We start from the raw sequence: 16,631 nt of genomic DNA, 5'->3' as shown, positions 1-16,631 counted from the left end.
CAAGAGATCCGGCACCAAAACTAGAAGGGGGAAGAGACAGTTCATCCTTGGGGCTGCAAGATTTCCATCTGGAGAGCCGCCTTTCTGCAGCAGTGACTGGATTAGGCCAACCCTGGGGTCCTTATCCCTGGGGTCCTTATCCCTGGGGACCCAAAAGCCAATCAATTGCAGATCGAAAAGACAGAGGAAAGGGAAACAGCCAGGAGATGTGTGGAACTGATAGGACAGAGAAAAAGCTTCAACTCTGTCCAGGATCTGCAAACAGTCCCCTGGGATTTTTCCTTGCTAGCATCCGGTGGAGACAGTGGTGGCACAACAGCCTGCTTTCTTTTCCTTAGCTATCTAGGCACAGGGCCTGGATCCTCTCTTCTCTCCAGAACTGGACCCTGAACATAAGCTGCTGCATTTGCTATTCTGGAAGACAAGCTGAGAGGACCTTGGCTTGGAGGGGGAAAGTTGAACTGCAGGTAAACTGGTTGCCCTCAAGAAATCTCTGCTGTTCTAACATCTCATCATCAGCCGAGGCACTTTGATCCTGCAGTGTGAGCCGGTGTTCCCTCTGTGGTGCCTTCTAACTGTACTGTACTATCATTCTCATCATTCCCAGCCAGACACCGATCTGGAGGGCACCAGCTATGGAGAGGCTGTTCCCAGTCATATAAAAATGCTTCTGGCCATTCTAAGTGCCCTGCCTTGACTGGTTTTGTCCCCAGTTCAAATTTCCTCAGGCGTAGGTAAACCAAGGAGATGTTTATTCAAAATAAAGGAAAATAGTACAGTACTCTCACAACCTGATCCTGGATTCCCAACCTGTCAGTGGTTTCCGTGTACCCACTGCTCTCTGGCCTTTCTGGATTTTTTTCCGTGGTGGTGGTGGTGTATTCATAATTTTATCACCATCTGGTTCATGGTAATTTTTAGTGGCTGCGTCCATCGCATCCTTTCAAAATTCCAACTGTCTCCCCCCAAAAAGCAGGGTCCTGTCTTAATCCAATCCTTTGGGGGAGCTTTGCTATTTCCTTGAAGTCTGACATGGGGGTTCAAGAGTTACGGCTGTGGGCGGAGGGGGTCTCTCTGGTTCTGACGTGAATCAACGGCCCTGCTTGGCAACAAGACAAGGTGCGGGCTGACGCCTGGCCAGGCGCACCTAAAGGCCGCCTGCGAAGGCCTCTTCGCAGCGAACATGCAGTCCAGGGGGCGCTGTTTCCTTATTTTTCAATCCAGAATTTCTCGGACAGAAGACGGGAAAGTCGCTTTTGGAAGAGGCTCGGCCTCGTGTTTTAGGCTCGGTGTCCACGCGGTCCCGTCGGGGTCTATCTGGTAATGCTCGCGCGCGCACACGACAGCCTAGTTGTCAAGCGGTAAGCATCCGCGGCGCCTTCAGCGTGCTGCTTGGGCGTCAAATCCGGCAGGTATCTTTACTCGTAGAGCTTACTTCTTGCCGCCCCGCCCCGGATCGCGGGTGAGCTTATGTAGGGGGAGGGTAAACCTGCTACGAGTTAAAAGACAGATCAGGTCCTTCTCTGTAAAATCTTTGGAGACCTTGCAAGCAGATGTACACGGAAGCTGAACTTTCTACATAAATAAGAAAACAAACAAGACCTGAACTCACACGTGGGCACGCTTGCAGACCTTGGCGGCTCGGAGTTTGCTGAACAGGGGTGGCTCAATAAGATTTGCAGGGCGGCTGAGCTGCCTTCCCCGAAGGCTGGCCTAGAGGGCAATTTCCCGGGGCACTAAGATGTTAGGCGACCCCTAGTGAAGCAGGTTTAGAGTGGCTTTCTTCAACAGGGTGCCCACCAGATGTTTTGGTCTACAACTCTCATCACCGCTGATCCCGTTGACCTGGGAGATGGCAGTTGTAGTCTGGAGAACGTGATGTGTGGTGAAAACTGGCTTTATGCTAAAGTAAGTGTGTTAGTTCTTAAAGTAAAGAACAAGAGAGAAAGAACGACATTCTGAATTCCAAGTCTAGTAAATGATTTGTTGGAATTCACATGGCTCATCAACCTGAATGTGGGCACAAGGCAGGGTCAGCAGATGCAGAAGCTGCAAAGCTGGCAAGAATGAAGAGCGAGGAGAAGAATTGGTGGGAACGGATTGGGACATCAACCAAGGAAGAGCATTTAAGTGCTACTGCCTGGCTTGGAAGGAAAACTTTCAAAGAATGATGGGAAGGATGGGGTATTTAGCCTGTGGAAGAGAGGGCTGCAGAGAGGCACGATTGCTGTTTTCAAGTATCTGAAGGACTAGCATGCAAAGCACAATGTGGAATTGTTCAGCCGTCTTTCAGAAGGCAGGACAAGAATCAGAAGGTTTAAATTGCAAGGAAAGAGATTTCAGTTGGACATCAGGGAAAATTTCCTGGTGGTAACAGCAGTTCAACAACGATGGGATAAACTTCCTTAGGAGATGGTGGAGCCTTTTTTATTGAAGGGGTAAAAAAGAACAGAAGTTGGGGAACTGTCTGGGACACTGTAGTAACAGATTCCTGCCCTAGGGCAGTGGGTCAGACTAGATCAGGGGTTTTCACACTTTTTCAAGCTGTTCATTAAAAAAACCCAAAACCTGGAATCCCTGATCAAGAGGCAAAGTTCTACTGCTAGAAAACTGGCCATAAAATGAAACCTATGCTCATAATTTATTTATACAAATGCAAATGACTTTAGTCTATAACCTGAAATTGACAAAAGTGGATACCCGGCATTGTCCCAGAAAGTTCCTCCATTTATTGTAAGTATAAAAAGTAAACTTAATTGTACATGTAAAATTAATGTTTCCAATGTACAAAAATTAAAAGTTGATTTCACAATTCATTGGGCAGTTAATGTTTTAACCAAACAAATCGATGTTCAATGACTGGGATATGATTGCTTTTCCTTAGAAAAAATAGCTAGAGATGCCCCTGGCTTCTATTCCCCCATTCTCCCCCCACCTTATTTTTTTCCTCCATAGAACACAATTTAAAAAATACCAAACTATATGATCCCAGAGGTCCCTTCCTGCCCTTGCTTTATATAATTCTGTGTGATAAAGCATCAGCTACAATTTCATAATTATTTCCAAGAATGCATCTCAGCTCCACACAGACCCCACAGACTCTCTTAAATGTATGATAAAGAGAGGAGATGGCACCATCTAATATTCTGGAAATGTCCTAAAAAAAATGGGTAAAAAGAGCTTCCTGAAATTCACCAGGTTGCCTTCTAATTTATTAGAACAGAGGGTTCTTATGACTGACAGTGATGCACAATGTGGTCATTTTATCAATAGAAAAGTTGGACTGGGGATTATGGGAACTGATGTCCATAACATCTGGGGAGCACCAGGGTAATGAGAAGAGCCTTTGTCTCTCTTGGCTGGCCATGATGGAAGACATAATCTAGCCCAAGTGAAAAAAAACAAAAAAACAAAAAACAGGCCTGTGAAAGAGAATGAGACAAAGCTGGAGGGGCATAAGTGGTTTTCAGCTTCTAAGCAGCCTGAAAACAGCCAGGAATCAGTAACCAGTGATTTCTTCACCAACTCAGCCTTGGCCTATCCAGGTTTATTATGAAACACCAGTTTCTGGCTGACAGCCTGTCATCATTAGCTTAATTGAGCCTTTGCTGTAGCATCCTAATATCTTGCTAGGACAGTGATAAGTGATGCTGACTCCAGTTGCTGTCCTGGATAGCTAACAAAGCCGATTTTCATCCCTGATGGTCAGAGAATATTTTGAGGATGCTGATTGGCTGAGGAGTAGCCAATGGCATGTGTTTTTCATTGCTCCTCATAAGATAACAGGCACCTTCCCAGGAAATCTACCAGTAACTCATTGAGGTTGGCGTGGTCACATGAACTTACCCCCTGAAAAAGAGGGAAATACAATAAAGTTTATGTACCATGACTCAAGGTTAGATTCAACAGGAAAAACTGGTTATTTTCCCAAACAGAAAGAATCGGTATAAAGCTGTTTAAAATATGGGCTGGGAATGAGGTAAGTTCTGCATTGTATGGTCAAAGGGGAACACTGGGCATGTTAGATGTTTCTGGTGCTGGTGCTGATGTAAAGTGCAAGTTGGCCTATGTGTCTATATTGGCAACTATTAGATGAGGCTGTCTTGAAAGTCTGATAAAAAAGCAGAAGTAATTCCCATTTAATAATCTTCTATTGCTGTTTTTTTCTTTGCAGTTGCTTTTTTATTTTATTATTTTATTTTTTTATTCTGCATATTTTATATAGTGCTTTACTATATGTTTTAATATTGTAAATTATTGTTTTAATTTAATTATTGTAGGCTTTCATGGCCAGTATCTGTTGGACAGCATTGGGCTTCAGGGTTTAATGACCATGGTCTAGGCAACAGATTTCTGTTAAACCCTGAAGCCCAACAGATTTAACAGATTTTTGTTAAGCCCTGAAGCCCAACACTATTGCTTTAATGGTTGGTTTTTATTGTAAACCACTCTGATTTTATTTTAAATAAGTGGTACATAATTTTTTTTAAACAAATAAAGCATGAGATTAGACACAGTGCTTAGGCAGGGGCATATGACTGAGGAAAGCCTAAGACTCAATTTTTATTTATATATGCTGCAAAGCATGATAAACCACCATGATAGTTCAGATTGGAAGCTATGCTGGAGTGCCTTACAGGACAATGCTGGGTAGCCTTGTGAAACTTACTTTGCTTTTAGTAGAAAAACGAGACCCACAAAATAAAGTTGGTATAACCAGAGATACCTACTTTGATACCTGCCAGACTACCTACTGCACAGTGTAATTTTAAAAAAAGTAGAGGAAGCTGTCATGCTGCAAAATACAATGCCAGCCTCAACTTTCTTTTCAAGAATGGCTCTGGGCCCCAGATGGCCCCATCCTGAAGGTAAAAGTGATAGCTGGTTGCAGCCCAGTGGTTTACTTGGGAGCCTGCCCACATGCCCAGGAAAAGGGCAAATGTGAGCAGGGATAGGAGAGAGTATCCTGCTGAGGAAGAGGAGATGGCATTTTAGCTAAGTGGTTATGTCCCCACTGCATACAGGTAGTCCTTGTTTAGCACCCACAGTTGGGATCAGCAACTCGGTTGTTAAGCAAAGCAGTTGCTAAGTGAAACTGCAACTGTGTTTACAATCTTATTTCAGCTTTCCTTTGCTTTACAGACCTGTGAAGGTTGTAAATGTGAGGACTGGTCACAAAGTTGCTTTTTCATCACGATCATAACTGTGGTCACGAAACGAGGCAGTCACTAAACGAGAGCTACCTGTATTCTCAAAACACAAAATATATACATCAGCTCCAAAAGACTAGGGACACTGTCCTGAACTAGAGTTTGGTATAAAATGTTTATACCAGAATGAAAGAATTCCAAAGCCCAGGAATTTGTTTTTGAAGTGAATAAGGCTCTTGGATCTTCCTTACAAAAATCCACTTCTGATTATCTTAAACTGCCTTGCTTCCCAGTGTGTAATTTAGGGGGGAGATGAGTGGAAGGAAGGACTGATTTTATTGCTGCTGCCTTTAAACAATTGGATCTAAATGCCCTCCAGTGATCTCCCAGGATTAATTAGCCAGTGCTCTCCCAGGATTCATCCACACATCCCCTAATCACGGCATGGAGGTGCTCTGCCAGCTGCTTTTGTGTGCCATGACCTCATCATGTTGCCTCAGTCCCAGCCTATAGCTGAGGCAGCTTGAAGGTGTATTTAGCTGTCCAATTTTAGAGCAATGTTTTTGTTCTTCTCCCAACAGAATTTTGGCTGTGGACATGATAGACAAGGCTTCGTCGATGATGTGGTTGATGACACAATCTGTGGCTGGAGTCTGTCCACCTCATATTAGTCCCTTTAGGCTGCTGTGGCGCATTCCCTACCCTTCGGTTGCTGGGGGCTACCCTCCGTGGCCATTTTAGCTTGGGCTGCAGGAGAAACTGGGAACCTGGCTTATGTAGAGGCATTTGATGTATCACGCCTGACTCCTGCTTTGAAAAGCATTAGCAAGGCATTAGGCAGGCTCCTTATCTGCAAGAATTTAGCACTATTTTAAAAAGCACTAAACCTATTTCTTTAACAAACAGGACTAGCACACTGGAGAAAGTGCTAATCCTGTGCTGCACTGATGGTTGATTTAAACCAGGAAAAACAGCTGATCTCAGTTCTCCCAGCTGTGTGTTTCTGGTTCAGTGGCAAATAAGTGCATTCTAGATTTTCTGCTGTTCTCTCCGCAAGTGGTTAGAAGTTTCATGTTGCCATACTTCTTTCTCTTTTTAATACTTGGGAGGTGCTGCCATTTTGCATATTCTCTGGGCTGTTTCAGGATATTTTTGGCCAGATGGTCAAATTGAACTGCTTGGTCACTTACTGTCAGCACTACTGCTCAACATGAACCAAACCATAGAAGTAGAAATAAGGAGAAGTATTCAGTTACCCATTCAGTTACATGGACACATTCCTGTCAATGCAAGTTAACTACTGCGTTCCCATCGTTCTGTGTTTGTGTGTGTGTGTGTGTGTGTGTGTACTGTGTATGTATGTATGTATATATATATGTATATACACACACATACATACATACACACACATACACACACACAGTATATACATACTGTATGTGTGTGTCTGTGTGTGTGTGTGTCTGTGTATATTGTATGTGTGTGTATAAACCAGATTAACAACGGGAGCTAACTTTTCCCTGTTGTTATGTGGCATAATACCCTTGGCTTGCAGCTGCCCCCTTCCCCAGCCTTTATATCTTCAGTTTTGTCTCCAGGAATATCTTCATAATTAAGCACCAAGTCCTGATTGTGGTGGCTGCTGTCTCTGGAAGCTTCCCGTATCACTTGTAACCTGATTTCCTAGCAGGAAACATCTACTGCAGGGGTGAAAGTCAGGAGCAGCCTCTGAGTAGGAATGCCAGCCCCTCTGATCCAGACTTCTGTTTTTCCTTTGGCTGATGATGGGCCCTTAATGGTAAAAGCAGATGCTCGCCTGGGAAGCACGACTTGGACAGGGCCAAGTTGCTCTTTTGCAGATGGAGCACACGCCCACTCCACTGGTCTGCTGGTGGCTGGCTGCCCTAGGGTCAGACATTGTCTTAAAGCAAACGTGCCCAACCAGTTCTCAAGGGTGCCCGACTACTCTCATCGTGCCACTTGGTGGCTGACCTGGCAGAGGCTCATGAGAGATATATTCCAGCACATTCTGAGGGTGCTAAGAAATGGAAGAGTGCTTTAAAAGGAGTTGAAAGCAATTTAAAAAAGGCTTCATTTTTTGTGGCAAACTCAGTGGTCCATGGACACCTTTGAACAAGTAAGATGCACTGGATGTTGGAAAGTGTTTTAAAAGAGCCCTCTCTAATTTGTTGAACCCAGGGTAACCGAAGAACGTGGATCCATGCAAGAAGCCTCGCCTTTTCCAAGAATCCTGTGCTTGAACATTTGAAGCAAATAGGTGGACTTTTGTCCTTTGCCTTTGCCAACCCAGGGCCTGGCATGACTGGCAACTGCTCACCTTGAAATTACAGCTTAATTTGATCAGCAGTGCTGTCTTTCTCTTCACTGCTGGGACTGGATACACAATTGGAGATCAGGCTGGTCAAGGCTTCATTTAGGTTTTGCTAAAAGATGGCAGTAGAAACAATTAAGAGTTAAGATGCGAGGATGCAGTGGTATGTGAACTCCTGACAAATAAGAAAAGGGGCCTAGCATTGACTAAAAGATACGCTGACCATATTTTCTTGGAAAAAATAGAGGACAAACCTGAAAAAGAGGCAAATCGGAAAGAGGTTCGTAAGGATAAAAAAATTTAATTGTTTATGTTTATAACTTTGCTTTACAAAGGAAAATTCAAGAGCAAAACCAAGAAAAACTTTACAAAAATGCATATTCTAATAAAAATATCTAAAATCAAATAGTATATCTAAATTTATTTTAAAAAGTCAATTCAATTTTCATATTTTTCGCATGAATGTGGACTGTGCATTAAGTGGTACCATTTGTACGCTAAAAGTTAAATGACTGAAATAAAGGAAAAAAGTGAATTTCTGAAAAATAAATAATAAAATCAATCAATCAATCTAAAGACAGCTTTCTGAAATAGAGGACTGTCCTTTATAATAAAGGACATGTGGTCACTGTACTAAAAGAACATTGTGCAAAAAGACTTACATCCAGAGCCTCTAACAATGCAGAACATGGGCAGCAAAGAGTGGATGTTATACCATATTATTGTACAGCATATTTTCAGCCATCCAGTAACCAAATGCTAATTGATGAACACAACCTTATAACCAGTAATAAATATAATCTGGGAATGGTATCAGTTAACTGGTATGAGGACCATATCACATAGCCAATACTAAACTGGCAAGATCACCATAAAATTAAGATAAGAATAAAATCAGTATATATACATTAATAAAAAGAGCAAACACAAAAGTCATCCAGGAAAATCAAAATCAGTGCTAAAGATTAGAAGCGTATGCCTGGCTGAAATATCATACTGTAATGCTATAAATCAGCTGTCAGGACTGAAATGATTGTTTTCAATAGACTTTTGAAATTAGCGTAAGAATTGCATGTGGATGCTGGCTGCTCACCCCTGCTCTCCGTTTACTGGAAGTGGCACTACAGAAGTTTCCAGGTCCATCTGGAGTCATTGGGGATTAAGTTAAAGAACCTCAGGAAAGCAAATAAGCTATAGTCCTTTCCCAGAATCAAACAGTTCACTGGGATTAATCCCATTTTAAGCATTTTAAGAGTCCTAAAATGTTCTCTTTTATACATGGACTTCACCAGATGGACAACACCGAAATCAGATTGACTACATCCTTTGCAGCCAAAGGTGGCGGACATCTATACAGTCGGTAAAAACAAGACCTGGAGCTGACTGTAGTTCCGATCACGAACTTCTTCTTGCACAATTTAGGATCAGACTAAAGAGATTAGGGAAGACCCACAGATCAGCTAGATATGAGCTCACTAATATTCCTAAGGAATATGCAGTGGAGGTGAAGAATAGATTTAAGGGACTGGACTTAGTAGGTAGGGTCCCGGAAGAACTATGGACAGAAGTTGGCAGCATTGTTCAGGAGGCGGCAACAAAATACATCCCAAAGAAAGAGAAAACCAAGAAGGCAAAATGGCTGTCTGCTGAGACACTAGAAGTAGCCCAAGAAAGAAGGAAAGCAAAAGGCAACAGTGATAGGGGGAGATATGCCCAATTAAATGCAAAATTCCAGAGGTTAGCCAGAAGAGATAAGGAATTATTTTTAAATAAGCAATGCACGGAAGTGGAAGAAGACAACAGAATAGGAAGGACAAGAGACCTCTTCCAGAAAATTAGAAACATTGGAGGTAAATTCCAGGCAAAAATGGGTATGATCAAAAACAAAGATGGCAAGGACCTAACAGAAGAAGAAGAGATCAAGAAAAGGTGGCAAGAATATACAGAAGACCTGTACAGGAAGGATAACAATATCGGGGATAGCTTTGATGGTGTGGTCAGTGAGCTAGAGCCAGACATCCTGAAGAGTGAGGTTGAGTGGGCCTTAAGAAGCATTGCTAATAACAAGGCAGCAGGAGACGACGGCATCCCAGCTGAACTGTTCAAAATCTTGCGAGATGATGAGGTCAAGGTAATGCATGCTATATGCCAGCAAATTTGGAAAACACAAGAATGGCCATCAGATTGGAAAAAATCCACTTATATCCCCATACCAAAAAAGGGAAACACTAAAGAATGTTCAAACTATCGAACAGTGGCACTCATTTCACATGCCAGTAAGGTAATGCTCAAGATCCTGCAAGGTAGACTTCAGCAATTCATGGAGCGAGAATTGCCAGATGTACAAGCTGGGTTTAGAAAAGGCAGAGGAACTAGGGACCAAATTGCCAATATCCGCTGGATAATGGAAAAGGCCAGGGAGTTTCAGAAAAACATCTATTTCTGTTTTATTGACTATTCTAAAGCCTTTGCCTGTGTGGACCATAACAAATTGTGGCAAGTTCTTAGCGGTATGGGGATACCAAGTCATCTTGTATGCCTCCTGAAGAATCTGTATAATGACCAAGCAGCAACAGTAAGAACAGACCACGGAACAACGGACTGGTTTAAGATTGGGAAAGGAGTACGGCAGGACTGTATACTCTCACCCTACCTATTCAACTTGTACGCAGAACACATCATGCAACATGCTGGGCTTGAGGAATCCAAGGCTGGAGTTAAAATGGCTGGAAGAAACATTAACGATCTCAGATATGCAGATGATACCACTTTGATGGCTGAAAGCGAAGAGGAACTGAGGAGCCTTATGATGAAGGTGAAAGAAGAAAGTGCAAAAGCTGGCTTGCAGCTAAACCTCAAAAAACCAAGATTATGGCAACCAGCTTGATTGATAACTGGCAAATAGAGGGAGAAAATGTAGAAGCAGTGAAAGACTTTGTATTTCTAGGTGCGAAGATTACTGCAGATGCTGACTGCAGTCAGGAAATCAGAAGACGCTTAATCCTTGGGAGAAGAGCAATAACCAATCTCGATAAAATAGTTAAGAGCAGAGACATCACACTGACAACAAAGGTCCGCATAGTTAAAGCAATGGTGTTCCCCGTAGTAACATATGGCTGCGAGAGCTGGACCATAAGGAAGGCTGAGAGAAGGAAGATCAATGCTTTTGAACTGTGGTGTTGGAGGAAAATTCTGAGAGTGCCTTGGACTGCAAGAAGATCAAACCAGTCCATCCTCCAGGAAATAAAGCCAGACTGCTCACTTGAGGGAATGATATTAAAGGCAAAACTGAAATACTTTGGCCACATAATGAGAAGACAGGACACCCTGGAGAAGATGCTGATGCTAGGGAGAGTGGAGGGCAAAAGGAAGAGGGGCCGACCAAGGGCAAGATGGATGGATGATATTCTAGAGGTGACGGACTCGTCTCTGGGGGAGCTGGGGGTGTTGATGACCGACAGGAAGCTCTGGTGTGGGCTGGTCCATGAAGTCACGAAGAGTCAGAAGTGACTGAACGAATAAACAACAAAATGTTCTCTGTGACCACTCTGAAACTTGCTGTGGATCTTCAGGAAAAGTCCACTGAAAATTGAGATTTTTTTAATGTATAAATACCTGCTTTGGGGAGAGTCAGGCTGGAGAATGTCTCTGCAGAGAATATTAGTACCTTTATACAGAGCATAATGAATTTCTCCAACCAGCATTTATATGCATTTGGTTTTCTTAATTGCAGAAACTCAGGCATTAGCAGATGTTGCAAGAAGGTTGATCATTAGTCTGGACAAACATGTCACCTCCTGACCAGATTTTTGTAAATTTCCAAGATTGACTGGAGGTCTCCCCTGATGTTTGTGCAGTGAGGAGGAGCTTCAAACGCTTCACTCCAAATCACTTAATACATCTGGAAGCCACCAAGTTGAGGAAAGCTGATTTAAGAGGAACGAATCCTTTTGTTTGCTTCTTTAGCTATGCTATTTAATAAAGTAAATAATAAACAAATAAAATCCTGGCAATTATCTAGTAATCCAGAGAGTACTTTCCTCTGGCCTAGAATCATTGCACCAATTCCCTTTACCCTATTTCCATTAGTCCAAATCTTGACCAAACTAATCTAATAAAATTAGACCAGGTATTTGAATACATTCAGATTCTTAGTAATTATACATCCAAAGCAAAAACACCCATGTACTTCCCTGTGGCATATTTCAAGGCTGTATAGTAACCTTGTTATGGATTCCTTCTCTTGGCAAGGGTTATTCTTATCTGAAGTCTTGCAAAGTTATCTTACCTACTTTAAGTGCAGCTCTGGTAGAGTTTATCTTGTTTACATGTTACAGCTAATAACGCCATTTAGAAAGTTGCATTGTAAAAGGAAAATTGTATGAAACTGATTGAACAAATGCAGAAAGAATGGATAGGTAAAGGTCAGCCAGTAATTAGCTCATACCCATCATAACCTTAGAACTGACCATTCTGCACCATTCGCCATAATGGGTAGGTAAAGGTAGAACTTACATTATCCCCCTGAACTTCATTTTGTTTCAATGGCTATGTTCACATGACATATTTAACCATCAACTAGCTGACTACTAAGTATATTGTGCAAAGCAGTTCTGTGGTTTGATTCAGGGTTGTGTGAAGCCAGATAATTGGGTTAATTGATTATGTTAATTATAGGTAATCCTATCATGCAGATGCCATAAATTAAACCCAGATTTCTGGTTTGGGAAGTGAAAAAGATAGTTAAAATCTCATCTCAAATTGGAGAGTTAGGGAGTCTGAATATAAAGGTTAGAATAATGTGGGGTTCTTGTATATAGAATCAAAACAGGTAAGTATCTTTCTGATGGAGTGACATTGCAAGACTAATTTAAAGCAGCTTGAATGTTGAAATTGGCTTTTCTGTGTTGTGGTTTCCTTCCTTTCACGCTAAGAGTGGTTTCACTCTTAAGAAAGCTTTTTTTAAATTTGCCATAACTAGGGCTGAAATGTATTATGTGGCTATCCAATTGGACACTAAGATTAACTGGTCTGTTCTTCCTTCACACTGGATACCACAATGTGCCTCAAAGGATCAAAAGCTGTGTGGAAGAAAGTGAGGATGGCAGATCAGAAACATCATTAAGATACTAAGGCAGACAAAGAAGATATTTATGCAGCCAGGGTACACCTTCCAAACTACAGTAAATCCCATTCATAAATAAATAAATACATAAATACTCATCCAGCTGCCTATCTACTTCATCTCAGGGACCTGATGAGCCATGATAACATATTTGAATTTCTGAGTAAACTCAAATGGTTGGCTGCTGCTGAATCATGGGACAAAAAGACAAGCAAGGTATAATATCTGTGAGCATCTCTGAAATGGATCCTGGCTTAGCAGAAGAGAACCTAGTGATAACCATGTCTCCCCTTCACCAAACATTACTGTGCCTTATACATTCCAAGCAGAGGGAATATAAAATGATGCAATTTTCCTCTTTCTCGGATTTTGGGGCCAGATAGGCCCAGCCATGAAAAAGTGATTTCATTTCCTACAAAAACAATTAGGATTGTGGTGGGATGATGTTACTTGCTTCACATCATGATAAAAAGAAGGCTGAGAATAATGGCCTGCTCTGTCCCCTGGAGACTCTGTGTGTGTTTCTACGTGTGTATGTATGAGGGTGGGTCTTTTTGGCACTTGACACATAGTGAGGTCATTCAGAACATCTAGGGGGAACTTGGCTTGGATGAACAAAGTACAATGATTGATACATTCACACATAAGAATAAACCACATTAAACCACAATGCAAAGAACAGTGTACTAGTTACAGAGCCCATTCTCCATTCATTCTTCCCATTCATGCCAGCAGCCAGGTGAACAAACCAACTAGCTCAATTTGATGGTTTATTGCACCTAGTCTGTGAATACCTAAAGAAGAGAATAGGGGATTCCCCCCCTCCACTCAATTCTGCCCCACTCCACTAGACTTTCCTGTCTTTTGTTGTACCTGAACAAAGCAGAAACACCTTTTGGTTTAAAGCTAGCTTACACCCTTGGCTTGTTTGGACACACAAACTAAGAATGGGGAACCTTTGGACTGAGGCCCAAAACTTTCCAAATGTTGTATGCTATCCCCATTAGCCTCATTCTCTCTACCCAGCATAAGACTATTAGTTGGCTATGGAAATTCTTCTTTTCCAGGGCAGTTGTCTGCCTTTCTATGCTGTGTATGTGCATTATGTGTGAATGGGCTGATTGGGATATGTGTGTAAGTGTGGTGGGTGACTGCTGTTGGGGTATAGGATTATTAGGATGACTTAAGATTCATATGTGTGGGTGTATTTAGGCAAGCACATAATACCAAAAACAATGAAGTGCTGAGGTGTGGCCCCAGAGGACTTGGCCAGAAGCAAGGTCCTTGGGACAAAAGAGGTTTTTCTCTGCCATAATTCTAGGTTTTGATGCCATATGAAGCTGCCCCATTTGGATGGTTTACCCAGATGCATGAGAAGCAAATAAGGGATGAACAAGGCAGTGGACAAAAGCACACTGATAGTTTATTGGGGTGGAATAATCCAGGAATCCCACCTGATTGTTATGTGTAAATGCATTGCTGACTACTAGTAGCTTCCTAGGGTTTTTAGAGGAATCTGTTCCTGGTCTACGTGGAGATGCCAGAGACTAGGACTTTTTTCATGCAAAAAAAAAAAGCAATGAAGTCGTTGGAAAAGATATACAGATGTCATAACAGATATATACCTAGAAAGATCACTATCGTGGAGGCTGTGTTTTTTTCTGCAACACTCTAAGAAAGCAAAAGTTGGACTTTGAAGATGCAGGATAGGAAGAGTATTTACACTTTTGATCTTTGCTGTTGAAGAAGACTCCTGGGAATACCATAGAGAGTCAGGAAAACAAACAAACGGATCATAGAACAAATTAATTCAGAGTGCTCATTTGAGAGTTCTTTGGGACACATTAAGCGAAAAGCCAGCTCTCTTGAGAAGTCCATAATGCTGGGAAAGGTGGAAGAAAAAGAGGATGACCAACAGTAAAGTGGATGGACCCTAATATAGCGGGGATGAGTGCACCATTGGAAGACCTGAAGAGGCATGTTTGGGACAGATCATCCTGGAGAAGGTTTACCTATGTGGTTGCTAAGAGTCAACAACAGGCTGATGGCACATAATCAGTCAGTCAATCTCTTTTTGAGGCTTTGTATGCCTGTTTTGGCTCCCACCTTAATACTCTTCTGAAATGCCCTAAAGACAGAGTTTTGCCAGTGGGCCTGGGGATCCCAGATTGATATGGAGCCAATCAAGTGGTTTGTTTGAATGTCATCACCAGGGGGTGGGGGTGTAGCGGGTTTTGTATTTGGGGATTTACTTCTGTAAGCCACCCAGAGTCACCATGAGTGAGTTGGGCAGCCATATATATTTCTTAAATAAATAAATAAAATTGTACACCTTTTTAATGCAAACAAGCAATGGAAAATCATACCACAGAAATTGACAGTTTTGCTGCCAAATGTTGAAGGTGTGATCTGGGGATGCTCTAGGTTCTACCAAATATGCTTGGAGGATACCCTGCAGTTTATAGCCATTTGGTTGCTTACTCCATAGTTCTTAAATTGCCGTAAGACTGTTTTGCTGCAACAGACCCCATAACTAGTTACCACTTCAGGAATGAGAGGAAAGGATAATATCAGTTAAAAACAATGAAAGATAGGTGACCTAGTGAAAAGCAGAGCAGACAGCAGAACCCAACACATGCTCCCTTTGATATGCATTACCCATGGCATATACTGTTGATACCTCTTCGCTACCACCAGGAAGGCTATAAGTTTGGATTACAGTAGGGTACAGTTGATTTTTCTTATTCATGAAATTCTGCATTATTGTAAGACAGAGTGCATACATAAGCATTCAAGGCAGCTTATAATAATTAAACCAAAATACAGATATAAAAGACGACGGTAAAGTCAATACAATTAAAATTAAAACTATATTTAACTAAAATCAATGAACAGTTCTAAATACTCTTGGTGAAAGAGAGATGTTTTTGCCATGTCCTAAATACTGAGAGAATGAGAGGTCAAGTCCACCACCATGAGATAATTTTCCAAAGCCCTGAAGCCACACAGGAGTAGTCCCTACCCTGCATAACAAAATAGCCACATTCTAGAAGGGGGGGATATCTTCAAAAGGACCTCTTTTGCCTCTCTCAGTAACTGAGCAAGTTTATAGTAGAAGAGGCAGTCATAGAAATAGCCATTTAAAGGTCAACTCCCATATTTAAATTGTGTCCAATAGGCCATTGGCAGCCAGAGCAGATCTTTCAGAACAGGCATCATATAATTTCTGTACCTTGTGCCAGTTAGCACCCTGGCTGCTACATATTATGTAATTTTCTGAAAACTGATTGAAATAAAGAAATTAACACATTTTTCACCAACTACAATTTTCAGACACCTTTTAAGGGTAGCCTGTGCGTTACACAGTGCATGTATGGAAATCACTGCACTGAGTAATCAACTTATAGCCAAGCTCTTTATTCACACTTTAATAAAGCAAAGTACAGAACGTAGCTCTGCTCACTTCCTTCTACTTCATAATCCATCATCTCTAAGCTTCTGGGTCAGCAGGAAAGAATAAGCAGGGGCAGTAAAGTAGATATCTCTGGTGCAGATGGGAATATTCCCAACCATCATTATTTAACAGGGCAAAGTGAGTAGAGTGACACAACTGTGAGCTTCAGTATGAAGTCCAGCTTTCTTCTAGATGTTCCAGGAAGACAAAGGGACGTTCAGGACAGCATCAGCATCCCTGTCTTTGTAAAAGGATCAGTTGCATCAGCCAAAGAGCCCTTTAGCCTTCTTCCTTTTGGTCTTGACAACAGGCACCTGTGCTTTCTGGGCTTGGGAAGATAGAACCTAGAAAGAGAAGGCACTGATCAGAGTTAGTAAGTCAACCAGCCAATCCAAATAGTAGGAGTAAAACCAAACAACTGTAGCCAAAGAGGGTTTCATCTTTACTTTGAGCCTTCCACAGCTGAGACACAGAATGTGCAGTTTCTCTCTGGAATGTGAATAGCAATCAACACCAAGTAGTGGTAGCAGGTAAGACTAGTTAGAGAGTAAAAATGGCACCCACATATCT

At 41.9% G+C, this 16,631-nt stretch overlaps 1 protein-coding gene across 1 annotated transcript in view; it reads right to left on the bottom strand.

The window, feature by feature from the left end:
- Positions 1-14,930: 14,930 nt before the first annotated feature.
- Positions 14,931-16,631, bottom strand: part of NHEJ1 (non-homologous end joining factor 1) — a 100,044-nt gene continuing 98,343 nt past the window's right edge. The window contains exon 8 of the mRNA XM_063288904.1: positions 14,931-16,405. Coding sequence (XP_063144974.1) covers positions 16,325-16,405 — 81 coding nt within the window. The 3' untranslated portion in view covers positions 14,931-16,324. The remainder of the gene's footprint in view (positions 16,406-16,631) is intronic.

Source organism: Candoia aspera, chromosome 1 (assembly GCF_035149785.1).
Source record: "Candoia aspera isolate rCanAsp1 chromosome 1, rCanAsp1.hap2, whole genome shotgun sequence".
NCBI lineage: Eukaryota > Metazoa > Chordata > Lepidosauria > Squamata > Boidae > Candoia > Candoia aspera.
Note: the sequence above shows the minus strand (reverse complement) of the source record. Positions and strands in the feature narration are given on the sequence as shown.